Source organism: Fulmarus glacialis, unplaced genomic scaffold (assembly GCF_000690835.1).
Source record: "Fulmarus glacialis isolate BGI_N327 unplaced genomic scaffold, ASM69083v1 scaffold2808, whole genome shotgun sequence".
Lineage (NCBI taxonomy): Eukaryota > Metazoa > Chordata > Aves > Procellariiformes > Procellariidae > Fulmarus > Fulmarus glacialis.
The window spans coordinates 9,090-23,106 of NW_009229945.1; the positions used below are offsets into that span (position 1 = coordinate 9,090).

General features: G+C 43.4%; 1 protein-coding gene across 1 annotated transcript in view; it reads right to left on the bottom strand.

Annotated features, from left to right (window-relative positions):
- Positions 1-7,433: 7,433 nt before the first annotated feature.
- AATF (apoptosis antagonizing transcription factor) overlaps positions 7,434-14,017 on the bottom strand; it is a 38,764-nt gene continuing 32,180 nt past the window's right edge. Inside the window, exons 10-12 of the mRNA XM_009584012.1 lie at positions 12,887-12,954; positions 10,788-10,868; positions 7,434-7,509 (exon numbers count right to left, since the gene is read on the bottom strand). Coding sequence (XP_009582307.1) covers positions 7,434-7,509; positions 10,788-10,868; positions 12,887-12,954 — 225 coding nt within the window. The remainder of the gene's footprint in view (positions 7,510-10,787; positions 10,869-12,886; positions 12,955-14,017) is intronic.

The following is a 14,017-nucleotide window of genomic DNA, read 5'->3' on the forward strand; positions in this document are numbered from 1 at the left end:
AGGAGCGGCTGAGGGAACTGGGGCTGTTTAGCCTGAAGAAGAGGAGGCTGAGGGGAGACCTCATCGCGCTCTACAACTACCTGAAAGGAGGTTGGACCGAGGTGGGGGTCCCTCTCTGCTCCCAAGTAGCCAGCCATAGGACGAGAGGAAACGGCCTCAAGTCGCGCCAGGGGAGGTTTAGATTGGACATTAGAAACAATTTCTTCACCGAAAGGGTTGTCAAGCATTGGAACAGCCTGCCCAGGGAGTCACCATCCCTGGAGGCATTTTAAACACGTGTAGACGTGGTGCTTAGGGACGCGGTTTAGCTCTGGACTCAGCAGTGTTACGTTTATGGTTGGTCCTGATGATCTTAAAGGTCTTTTCCAACCTAAATGATTCTATGATTCTATGACTCTAAAGCCCTCCAAGAGTGAGAATGCTGATCGGGAAAATACACAATGTCCTGGGTCCTGGCTGAATCCAAGGGAAATGCTCTAATCCAAACCTCACTGCTGCTGGATCATCTGCGCCTTAATTCAGTTTCCCAGCAGGCACTGGTCTGCTCGTGCAAGAACAAGAGTGGGCTGGATGCTCTTCTACCAAGCATGACCTGAGGCCAGTGGGACCGCTGGGGTCATGGGCTTAATTTCTTGCACTTGGCCATGGGATTTCAGGCAGTGATTCCTGCCCTGAGCCCAGTTCTGCTGTCTTGAGAGTCTGCACTTCCAAAGTCAAACACAAAACGTATCACCACAGGTATGGAGAGACTGTTTATATACGTATGTATCATACAGGTATCTATATAGTAATGCTAGGTATGGTGCACTGGAAATACCTGGTCAGCACTTGACCACATACTAAAAAAAAAAAAGCAGAGGAAATACACTGTGGTCAGCCCTACAACGCATGGGCAGTACACAGGAGCTGGAAGAAGGGAGTCACAACACGGACATGCATCCCTAGCTTGAAGCACCAGTTGCTTGGGGTTCCTACAAACCACGGACATGACAATAAGGTAACTTCCACCACAGGCAAATAGGTTATCTGGCTAAACTAACACCATCAGCTGGTGGTGTATGATCAATACTGTCCAAAGGCAGGGACCAGTTCACTAACTGGTGACAATCACGATGTTGAGAGGTCTGAGAAGAGCAGGGGAAATTTTCCCAGCTCCTGGAAAGGTTTCTGTGCCTCACGTTGCGGGTGGAACTGCATGGTTTGACACAGTCCCATTACAGCCATCTTCTTCCCTCTAATTTGGCTCATACTGGATGCAAAGTCCTCCTCCGTAATGAAGAACCATTTGCCGAGGTAAAAAGCAACCTATCTAAAAGCCGATATATTCTCCCCCACGTTCACCCAGTTAGAAATCCCCGTTTAGAATTTCAGCTTGCACTTGAGAACACGTCTCTTTTGTCCTGCCTGACTTTACTGCAGAAAAGCCTCCTTTTGCCTCCCATTTCTGCACTGGGTGCCATCTTTAATGATGATGTATGGGTGTCCTTTTCCTCAGCGGTGCTGTGGGGAGGGGGTCAAACATGTGACACCGCCAGCATGTGTATCAACAGCAAATTATAAACCGTGTCAATCCAAGTTAATGCAAAGCTGTAATCCTCTTTAACAAGAGATCAAATCAGTGCCATGAGTTATGTTCATTCTGTAATCTGATAAGAAATAGAGTGAGCCTCTAATAAAAGAGTAATGAGAGCCCTTAATGATGCTGTTAAAAGGTAGCGCCAGTTAAAATATTGCTGTTGTTCCAGCTGATTAGATCACTGTTGCATATTTGCACAATCTTGTTTTACCTGTCAGAATAACCTGAGTTGTCTTGGGAGATAAAGGTGTTTGGACCAAACATCTGTGTCCTTAAAGAACGTCCCTCCTGCAAGTTACTGTCCTCTAGAGATGAAATAATGATGTTCATCAAACTTAGCAGTAATTTGATATTACACCTTTTTTTAAAGTGTCTGTGTTTAGTCTCTGTTCCACACACACACGTACAGTGCAGAGATCTGAAGATCTATATATCAAAGCTGACAGAGAGATATAACAAAACCAAAATCCACACACAGACCTTCTTCCCAGGAACACAGACTTTACCTGACCTTGCCACAACTAGGCTGTTTATAGGATCCACTCCTGCAGACACGGCAACTCTGCACATTCTGAAAATACGCTCACTTGTCTATGGACCTGCAGACCTTCAACAGTTTGTCCATAAAGAAATAAATTTACCTAGCACAGGAGCTTTCTGTGAGTGCATAGATGTCTGATCTCCTAAAAACATGAGACTGTTCAGAGCTAGGCCAGCTGAAGGTGGCTGCATCGAAGATCTGGGTTCAGCTACGGCTCTGACCCAGACCTGCTGTGTCACCTTTGGCAAGTCACTGAGGCTCTTGACCCATGGATTTCTGGACCCAAATGCCTTTGGAGATACGGGCTATCATTTCTCCGTGCCTCCTTTCCCAAAGTGTAAAACAGAGAAGACTGGCATCTTCCCAGCTCTGTTGCACACGGTGGTACTGAAGGATGATTGTATTAAAGATTACACTACACTAGATACTGGAACAATGGGATCAGTGAAGTACCCTAGGTCATGAAGATGGGAAAAGCGTATTTCAAGGGAAATCCAAGAAGCGGCACCCACATGATGCCACCCTGAAAGCCAGGCGAAATCACAACCAGAGAGAGATCAACCCTGTTCTAATCCTGGGTAATTCCTGCCCGAGACAGACGCTCTCCTCTGGGCAACCACCACAGCGCGCTTACATTCAAGTTTTTGCCCTCGGGTTCCTTGTTTTAGGGCAGGCCCATTTACATAGCAATGACCTTGGACCGATTAGAAAAACCTTGGCCCAAGAGTACCATAAATGTATTTAAGTCTATAAACATATACCCCAAGATAACCATAAAAACCACTTTCCAGCGTATGTTTTAAAATACTACCAAAGAGGGGTTAAAATAGAGGAGGGCTCGAGGCCACTAGTGTCCCACACGTTACAACATAATATATGTGAGCACAAGGTTAAACAGCCATGCCCATGCGTAGGGTGCATGAAAAACTGGCAAGTGGAAGATTAATTGCCTGCACGAATGCTATTATTCCAACCAGCAGCAAGAATAAGAAAGAACGTGGCAGTGATGTTGACAAAAGCAGTTACTATACTTGTACGTTTCTTTTCTCAAATTCAGGCTGTAAAACAATTCTGGAGCGACCGTTCACCCCCTTCTCCATGCAGCGCTCAGGCTGCTTCTTCTCACATGCATTTGCTCTTTGTTTCCCCAGCCAGCGGCAGTGGCAAGTGATAAACTTGACATGCCAGATCCCCCGAAGTCCTGGGTGTCCCACAGCCATGACACCACCACACAGGGACCTTCAGGTGAGCGCTAGCAGTTCCCTGCACTATTTTAAGGTCTCTCTGCACAGCCAGAGTAGTGTAAAATGGCTTAAATGTACAGGAGAATCAGGCCCCAAATGTATTCCTAGGCTGCATTAGCTATTTAAATAGACAGAAAATAGCAAGGTATTACAGTGCTACACAGACTCGTGCCTTCAAAAGCACTTACAGCAAGCAAAGCAGGAAAACAGTCACAGACAACTCCCCTCTGCTTTTGCCCCAGTGACAAAGGGCTTGTGCAGTTCATCACGGGGAGCGAGGACTTGGCACAGCCGAAGAAGAACCAGAACTACACCAACACTCACACCGCCCAGACTCTACACCATCCCCCCAAGATTCTGCCCATCCACATCTCCACGTACATATTTATTTACTGGCATTTTCCAGGTATCTACTTGCCACTGTAGCCACTGGTAGAACTTAAGGAGAATGTTCTGCCAGCTCTGTTTCTACAACCCTTTTTTATATACAGCTCACTGACACTTTAAAATTTCTCACACTACAACACAGAACGCCCCATTGTTCAGATGTGTATTTATTTTGGGGTCATGCCTTTTAAGTGCCTGACCAGAAAAAAAAATGGCTCAGAGCATGATCACATCACTGTGAAGTGTATACTTGCATTTTCAATCTAGTAATTCACACTTGCAAACAATAAAATTACCTTCTTCTGTCACAAAGGAAAGCTGTTATCATTACTGCTTCCCTCTCATGCGTACAGGCCTGGTCCTTTCTTTTTAATTCACCTGCAGTTTAAAGCAGATGTTGAGTTCTTCTTGCCTTGTCCGGTACGGCTGTGTGCTGCTAGAGAGGTATTATGGCCCATGGCAAGTGCAGGGCATTTTAAATAGAGATGTGAAGTGACCCCTAGAGAGTGGCTATGATTTTCAAAAAAATGACTGATAGCAGCAGCAGGTATCTTCATTTTGGGAGAGTCGAACCAAAACTAGAGGCCTAATTTTCAGACACTGGCCACTCCAGTATTTTGAATATGTTTCATGTCTGGATGCAAACATAAACGGCATAAACTAGGGAGGAAAGGAAGGAAGCTAAGCTAAATAACGCCCAGGTTTTCAGTGTGCAAAGCAAGAATGCCCACCCAAATATGGAAGGGCTGCTGCAAAAAGGAAACAAGAATCTGTTCTTAAAGCCCACATTGAACAGGACAAGAAATAATGGGCCTAAATTACAGCAGATGGAAATTTAAGCTCAGCATTAGGACTAAACAATGCCAAAGCACATCCCGTGGGGAGAAAACTGCAGAGAAACTGCTTAAGGAAGCCTGTAATGCCTGCAATAGGCAAAGGTAAGGCATATTCTTTGTGTTACAGGTAATCAGCAGGCATTTTGGCAAACAGTGAGGAAAGCTTAGGCTTCTATTTGTGTATCTGTCTCTTGTCTGAAACAAAAGCTTTCCTATGTATGTTAAAAAATGAAATACTACTACTATTACTAAACCACTGTTTTTTACAGGCACTTCTCAAAAGCAGACCTCCGTTGCTCAGAAGGGGAATCAGAGTCATAGAAACACCGAGCGACCTGTTCAAGGTCACCCACAAAGCCACTGGCAGAACTAGGAACAGAACCTGCCCAGCCTGATTCCGGCATTGCCCCATCCATGTCCAGGGTTTGCTTGAAAGCCTGATCTTGGCAGAATGGGATACAGCTGCCCACATGATACGACCCTCAGGCACACTTGCTGGAGTGCGAACACATCAACCGACAGTCTCACTTTAGACGGCTAAACCAACATCAGGAGATAAGTGACTAAAGTGCCATTAACAGAAAGTATGGCGGGCCTCCAAAGTGACTAATAAACTTAATGTAAGAAGTAAGTTCCCGCAGTCAGACAATAAGCAGCAGCAGCTGCTGCCGCACTGCTGCCACCAAAGAATCAGTAAAACATGCAAGCCGTGTAATAGCCCGCTCAATGTGGAGAAAACCCCCAGGAGACATTTTCAGTAAACCAAATGTCAAACACTCTGTCCCTACCACAATGATAACTACGTCGACACAGCATAACGTAGATAGCATCCTATTAGCTGTAATAGCTTCTGAGGGTCAGCCAGACCCCGTGCAGTTTGTGGTGGACTCAAGGTGCCTCCCGAGAAGCGAGGGGAATAAGGGTTATGAAGATGGCAGCCAGATGAAGTGTAGCTGAGGCCCAAGAAGGCCGTTGTGCAAAACGACTCCACTGTCCCAGCTGTTTCGATGCACTTCACGTTCGCATTGACTTGCTGGAGGATTTTGGCTTACAGAATGCATTTTCTATGCAACTTTTGGAACACAAGTGAGTGCGGTGGACTGCGAAGGAGGAGGCAATGTCACCTCTGGGGACAGCAAACACAGTGTAACTACTACATTATTAGGATCAGTCTTACTATTTTTTTTCACCTTCCTCCCCCTCACACGCACCCCATGCAAGCTGAGCTTGCCTTCATTCTGGGGACAGAACAGGGGTCTGTATGCCTGCCTAGCCTGTAGGACAGTGCAGTATGTATTATATGCAAAAAATGACAGACACCCTAATCTCATTCGAAATTCTCAAAGCATAACTAATAACCAGTCAACTGGACATAATACTAAGATAAATACTAGAGTCATGGGTATTATTAATGCATATGGTATGAACTGGTTCTTCCTAAACACACATATGCCACCTGCTAATTACCCTCAGACAAAAAGATGTGGGGAATGAGCAGCACATCCCAGAACAATTTCTACAGGATGGTACGACTCTACTAGGCATGTATGTCTATCCTGCCCCATGTTTTATTTGGGGCTATCCAAAACAGCAAAGACCCCAATTCCATACAGGTAAGGAGGTCCTTGCCAGCTGGGAAGCACAGATAGCTGCTAGCTCAGGCCCCGCACAGCAGAAACAAAAATGCACTTGATTATTTGCTAAATAGGCAAAAGTGTGTATGTCTAATCTCACAGTGCCAAAGCCACTTGTGTCCCTCTCTTCCTATGATCCAGGTAAGGGGGTGGAAGAACTGACCACCTTGTATGGCCGGAGGCATAGCTTTCACCCTACACATCCAACACACTTATTTTTGTGGCGAGAGGATCTAGACAACATTCAGAAATCAGAGCAGTTTCCTCACTTGAAAAAACAGAAAAACAGAAAGAGTAAAGAAACTATGAGAAAGACGCATGATGAAACAGCACAGGTCGTATTATGGACACAAAACGTCTTAGTGCCAGCTTACTGGAGAGCTCTCATCCAGAAGTCTGTGCAATACCCCAAAAGGCAACAGTATAAGAACAGCAGGTATTTGGTTTCCATTTCGCAAACAGACAAATGACATCTCTCTCTCACAAAGCACAAACATGTTCCACAACCCAGGGGAAAGATGTTTCTCAAGCCTTCTACATCCATTCACTGGAAAAATTATTCCACCTCCTTCCCACAAAAAGCTCAGCATTTCGAGATTTAGTTTAAAAATGTAATACTAAGAAATATGGGTGTACGTGTAGAAAAACTATCTAGTAAGTATGCACAAAACTTCATTGATATTTTCTTTAGTAATTAGTACAATAAAACATTATAGTCTTCCAATAAAATTCCTCACTCTTTAAATAGACATAAACACAAGCAACATTTAGGCCTTGAGTGAATCTTGACTGAACTATTCCAGTTATTAACTGATTTAAGAAAATGCATACTACACAGAATTTAAAACAGTTGCCATTTCGGTTAAAAGACAAGTTCTTTGTAAGTTTCGATTATACCTGAAGACACCAGATAACTTAGTTGTCTATTTCCAAAATAATTCCATAAAACTAGAAGATTTCAAAATCAGAGGAGTTTTAAAGCAGGAATCAAAATGTAGGTACTGAGATTTATGAAAATTTCTTGTTTGGCGTCACAGTAATTACAGAGTGAAAGCTCAGCCAGACTGCCTGGACAGATGTGACCAAGACATCCAGGCTATGATGCCAGTGACAAATGGTTAACTGATAAGAAGAAATGGAGGGGGCGACAGACTGAAGAACAGGTCAATATCATGCTGTCATGAAGCCATTTGAGAAACATAATTAATCTATTACTCACCTGGCATCATCATTCATTGTACAGTGGTCAATAGGTGCCATGAAGCTCACCAGCTTGCTATGGACATGATACCTGAATAGTGCAGGAAATAAGCAGGCAGCACGTTAGTAACTACTAATGAAAAGGAAATGTTGCTGCTTGAATAGAAACATACCAGCCCCTGAAATGCAAAGCACTGGCTTTCCTGGTGGCTGATATCTAAGAAGTCACTAGCTGTAGCCGGCAATTCCCCCTCCCTTCCCTCCTCCTCCTTTCTTGTAACATGGACACAAGAATAATCAGATGATACAATGAACTGAATAGCAAACAAATCCTTTTTTATCACAGCTAGAAAGAGGACATACAGCATCCATTAATTGTGTGTGAGTACCTAATCAGACTCCCAGACAGACATCCCTGAAAAGTCAGAGACAGAAACAAGAACTTGTTTCAGCCTCCCGTTCAGCTGGCGTCTTAATCACCTTCTGGAATTTGTGCCCAAAGAGCCCACTGCAGGCAGCAGAAGCGTCAGAGCATCAGACCTTCTCAAGTATCCATCTGCTATCACTTTTTCCTTGCTCTGTGGTATCTAGGGCCCTAAAGGATATCAAAATCCCACTCTGCTAGCCATACCCCTAGTTGGAAAGTCTTACCCTGAATAACTTAAAAATGGAGCATGTAAAAACAGGCAAAGAAGGAGACAGGAAAAAGAAGAGATGGGGCATGTCCAAGGTGATACAGTGCTGCATCTGTCTCAGCTTCTGATCCACCAAAATATTTCTGCAAGCTGTACTGCACCTCCAGATATGGGATCCTCTTCCCGCTTTCCACACCGGGCTAGGAACTTGCAGTAGCTTTTCATGACTTATATTCAAGGACCTGACATACAAAATTTAACAGAGTACTGAAAAACTCTGAATGAAAAGGTGGCTTTAAACCCCAGCGTCTAAGGGCAGGGGATTCCAAACCAATGGCTTTTGGTGTACACTACCATGCTGCCTACCCAAGTCTGAAATGTTTTATCCAAGCTGCTGCTATTTTTAGAGCTTGACAAATAGCAGGCAAAAGGATTCACAAGCATTTGCCCAGAATCACCTTTCCACTCTGTCACCTCTGCACTCCCTTTTGTTTGCTTATGCAGGAACATTCCCTCGAGGGGATTTTTAGCTCACAAGACTATTTCAGAATGGCTCTTCAGGCACAGCACACGCTCACCCTTACACAAGGGCTTCTCTGCACAATCAAGTCTTTGTCACTCGTAATGGAAGCAACTGCCCTGGTCTAACGCTGTAATGATCGGGTCAAGGAACAGACATAGCTGTGCAGGGCTAGTACTGCAACAAACAACAGGTCAATAGGCTGGACTATGAAATAGTTTGCTTATGAGACATTAACGACTAAAAGCTTATACAGGGACAGTCTGCGTAGTGGCAAGGAGACTTAGCAATTCTGGTAAATACTCTGACATGAGTTGTTTGTTCAGAACTAATTACTGTCACATTTTTAAATCAGGACTTTAAAAATCCCAGTCTAACAGATATAAAATATTTAATTTCATTCACAGAAAGACATCCCATGCAGCACAGGACCAGAAATCACTGACATGAAAAACAGATGTTCACACATCACTCCTCCATATCTACCTCAAGAAAAGGCATGTCCTAGCGAGGGATAGCAGAGATCTAGGCACCAGGTTTCTTAAGCTTGACTGTGGAGTTTTAGGATGAGCTCACCTCCCCCCTCAGTGCCCCAATTTCCCTGTCTATGAAGTGGACAGGTACTCATGTCAAGCGCAAGATCGACTGCTTTTGAAAGCACCTGAAGATCCTCAGACCCTACAATAAACTAGCACATTTCACCCAAACATGCTATAACATTGAAGGTTTGCAAAAGGATTGCTAAAAAGGAAGAATTATGGAGACAGATGAAACTTAGTATGTGATAGTTTGCTTTCCAGGATCTCAAAGTCCTTCACGAAAACCAATCTAAGCACTGCTGCCCCAATTTTACAGAAGGAAAAAGAAGAACAGAGGATAAATGATCTGCTTGGGGTGACACTGAGTCTCTCAGTGGAAGAACCAACTATTTAAAAACACACATTTGGGCTCTACCGGACTATTCTGAAAAGATGCTGGAGCTTAACTGCATGTTAATCCTGAACATAGACAATGACACTTTTTTCTTTTATTGATATTTTCCCTGCAGGGTCAGTGCAACTTTTATTTAAAGAAGAAAAAAAAGGCACCTAAGATCTAAGAGGCAATTGACTTGGTGAGATAGCTGATCTCTCAGGAATGCTGAAGCGCACAGATTGCACACAATGAGAGACTTCCCCATTATTCCTGGAGGTTTACGAGTCTGACTCAGTTGTGTGATGTTGTCAGTAGTTTTGACTGAATCATGAATATATCCAATTATGTGTGATGCTGACAGAAAAGAATATTGATAGTCAATAATTATAGGCTTTTCAGGCCAACAAAGTAGCTCTTCCCTCTTTTAATAAATTATCTTATGACATCTATCTTAAAAATTGCTATGCCAGGCCTGACCCAGACTGACTCCACTGACTTTCTATCAGATGCCATCTAAAGTCACGATTTATAGTTTACTCACAAAAGGATGGTTAATGTTGCGGATTTTTCAGGAAGCGGTGCAGCTTTTCAGCATGCCTCCCTGCCACAAACACCTCCTCCACTACAAATCATGCAGTCACGCTAAACTCAGGGAGACTAATATATCTGCTTTGCAAAGGGGAAAAAAACCCCTATCCTCTCCAGACTGCTTCCCTTTCCACCCTACCGTGCGGAAGAGTCTTCTACTGGAAACACAACGGGAGAGACCAACCCAAACCCAGTGATCCAGGAGTCAGGATGTGAAATGCTCTGAAGCTAAAGCAAGCTGCGATGGGACTTACAAAAATAAAGAGAGATTAGATACCAAATTCCAATTGACAGTCAGTGGGAAATAGACATCTACCGCACCGAGGCATTTCTGCACATCTTCCCCTAGAGCTGCTATCCACGTTTTAGTCAGCTAAATATATATTGCACAAGAGGTGTTTATTGGCTTTTACTGGAAATTACAGCCCCAAATCACTTACGGACATTTGAACACCTCTCTCCAGTGTTTTCTGAGACCAATGAACACTCTTGCCAAGACTGATCTGGGCAATGCTCACTGCTCACAGGCTGCATCCAACCAAGCCCTTATTCTAGGCTCAAAGAACATTAAGATTCACCAGTGGATGCCCCAGAGCAAGACATCTTGCCCTAAAAGGCATAAATAAGCCTACTAATGCACTCCAGAGCCAACCTAGGGCAGTCAGACTTTATTTGGCAAAATCAGAACTTCCTGCAGAAGCTGTCACCCACCGGATTCTCCTTCCTTTACTGGCTTTTCTGTCCACTTTCTTCTTTATTTTGCTTCGTAACTTCTGGATGGCCAGCCATTGCCTGCGGAATGCAAAACAACAGTTACACAACTTTTAGAGCCATTTTAGGAAAATGAGCATTAGGTACACTGCGGTCTGAGGCCCTTCCCAGCCCTTCTACCTATTGCATTTACACAAGTGAAGGAGATCAGAACCTCAGGAAAACAAGTATGAAGCTTCAAGTGCCCGTGGTACTGCTTCACTCCATGGACATGGCATTTAAACAATAAGCATTTCTCCTGACTCTAGCCACAATGGGACACGCAGACCAGACCTGCTGATCCCAATGAGACGACCGCTGTTCAGTGAGAATATTCTACCTGCAGGGAAACCCATGGAGGCCACAAGTTTGGCTCCATTTTTCATTCTTTCTTGATTACTGAATATTTTTAAGAATCTTTAGAATTAAAAATAAAATCTTTACAAAATATAAATGCTAAAGTCTGTAAAAAAAAAGTCTTTACAGGTACTGCTTTTTTGTTTCAGCCTTGATTACTAGAATGACTGCTGTTTTGCGTACTGAAAGCCCAGAACAGAATAGACGGTCTGCCACATCCTAAACTGATTCTTTAAGTGAGATAGGTTATGCTAACTTCATGAACAGAATTACCATGATGCAATAGATGCTCTGAATTTATTTTCGCCCTCAGTTTTGCAAAGTATAAGGAAAATTATAAGCAAGTGTTTCTCCTCACCATCTCTGACTTAAACCTGGCAAATCTAGCAAGAAGCCCTATAGAATGCTCCAACTTGTTACAACACAAAACTACAAAAGAAAGAAAAGCAATAAACACTTTCAGAAAGTGCTGTCTGATCCTCGACTGCATTTAGAAGGGAAAGCTCAACTCCTCAAACAGAACTTTATCAAGTCAAAGAAGTTTTCAGCAAAACTTCTACCAGTTATAAATATTTTTTTACAAAAACGAGCGTCATCTTACCTGATTTATACAACGAAAACTCGACATCAGGGAAAAAAATCTAGCAAAATCCAATTACTGCAATCTTAATATAATCTTAATTACTATAATCTATTTTATTGTAAAGTCAGATAAATGTACAATGTAATCACCACTTAAATGTAATTTTGTCTATATCATGTTAAATTATAGTGAATAGCTTTCCATAATATTCCAGACATACACAAAATAAATTTGACACATTGCACTAAAATTTGGGTAATATTTTACAAGGATAAAAGTTATTTCACCATCACAAAATTTCCTAATGCATTTTCTCCCCCTCCCCATATACTTTTTCAGTGGAGAGCCCTACTCCAGCATTTTCAGCCTTCCTCTGCTTTTACACCTTCCTAAATTATAGCCCATGGCTATTAAATGTACGCTGTTCATTAAGTGGTATTTGGAAGATTCTTTATTTTCTAACTATAGAATTAAACAGAGAAATAAGAGCTTCCCTGCATGGAATTATATTTTACTTCTGCATGCAGAAACACTCCCTGATACTGTTTTAATCGTATAGTATATTTTCTTACAGCAGAGAGAGAGCACACACAGGAATTGCTTTAACTGACATCACGACAGAAGGTTTGCTCCTCTAAAACAATGACAAATCAGAGCGCATAATGAGAAAAGGCCAAATTCCAGCAGCGGGCAGTCACTTTGTCTAGTTCCCCCTTGGTGGGGTTGCTTAGGACACCCCTCTATGGATTCCCTTTGTGCTGCCTGAACCACTGAGAGACAGAAATATCCAAAGTCTGGAACAAGCCTTTTACAACTGGAAAGTATCTTCAGGGGATCACAGAGAAACCAGGGCACAGCTCAAAGGCTGGCAAACTCGGAGTCAGACAGTGTGATCCATAACTAAGGAATATGTTACAGAAGATGACTTTCCTGACTAATGTCATACTGTTTTAATAATTTGTTACTCAATTTCTTACACCCAGATGCTTTCTCCAGAGTCATTCAAAATTTTGCCCTCTACAATGAACTGGAGTGGAAGCCCACAAGTAGTTTTGCACTTCTGGACTGGAACGCAGTGCTGGGGTGAAGCTAGTGATGTTACAGACAACTTCCTACTTACCTGCCCATTGCTACCTGGTCATTGGGGTCCAGTGAAGTGGTTTTACGTTCTATAAGTTCTCGAAGGAGCTAGAAGAAAGACAACAATCCCATTTAAAAGCACAGTAAAGACATGTTAATGCAAACAGGCTCACAGGTTTCTCAGAAGACTTAAGAAATTAGCTGCCAAGTTCCCAAGGGAACCTGTAGGCCTCATTTCTTGAAACTCCGCAGAAAACCCCAAGCCAAGAACCAAGGCTTTTTAACATTTCCTCTGAACAAAAGAGTTTTCCAAGGGAAAAAGCTAATGTCTCTGAAAAGGTTCAAGCATGGAAGCAGAACCCTATGCTAAAAGTGTAAGTAACTGTAGATCATCCGCCTCTTCCAAAAAGGTCCCCACAGAATATGTGACTGGGGCATAACACTGAAGGCCACTACAAAGAGCTTCTGTGTATCAGTTAATTTCAGATGGATCTAGGAGTAATATAATCTTCCCTTCAACACAACATGGTTTATTTAGGTGACGTAGCATCACGTCATTCATCTGAAGAGAATCTAAAAGGTTATGCAGAGGCAGAGGGGCACAACTTGGCAGCACCATGGTCCAAGCACAAGGAGCCCCACACGGGCAAGGCAAACTGATGATCTTCAGTCTAAGCAATAGCACAGGACTGGAATCCCTGGGGGCACTGCAAAGCCCCCTCTGGGACTGTCAGATGGGCCAACCATTCGGTAACTGCTCGTCCCAGGAGCCTAGAGCAAAGTGTACAACTCCACAGAGGGCAAATAGGTGACAAGCTTGGGGGGACGCGAGCAGCTAAGCCTGACACGAGATGGTCATTTCTCACCTGGAGGGGTGGAATGAAGGACTCAGCTTGTATTTCACAGGCTAGTACTGTTCCTCGGGCTTTCGGAAGGATAAAAAAGGCCTGAATCTTCACAGGCTGTCATGTACACAACTCCCATGGGCAAGAGATGTAACGCAGGCAGATCTGCAGGAAGACCTTTGCCCCACAGGTCTCGCCCCCTACTTCGAGTGGGGAGGGCAGGGGGGAACTGAAACACTTCACCAAACAGAAGTAAAGCATTCCTGGGCAGTAACGCTCGCTCTGAGGAACGGCACAGCAAAATAATTTTTATAGCTAGAGCAGGA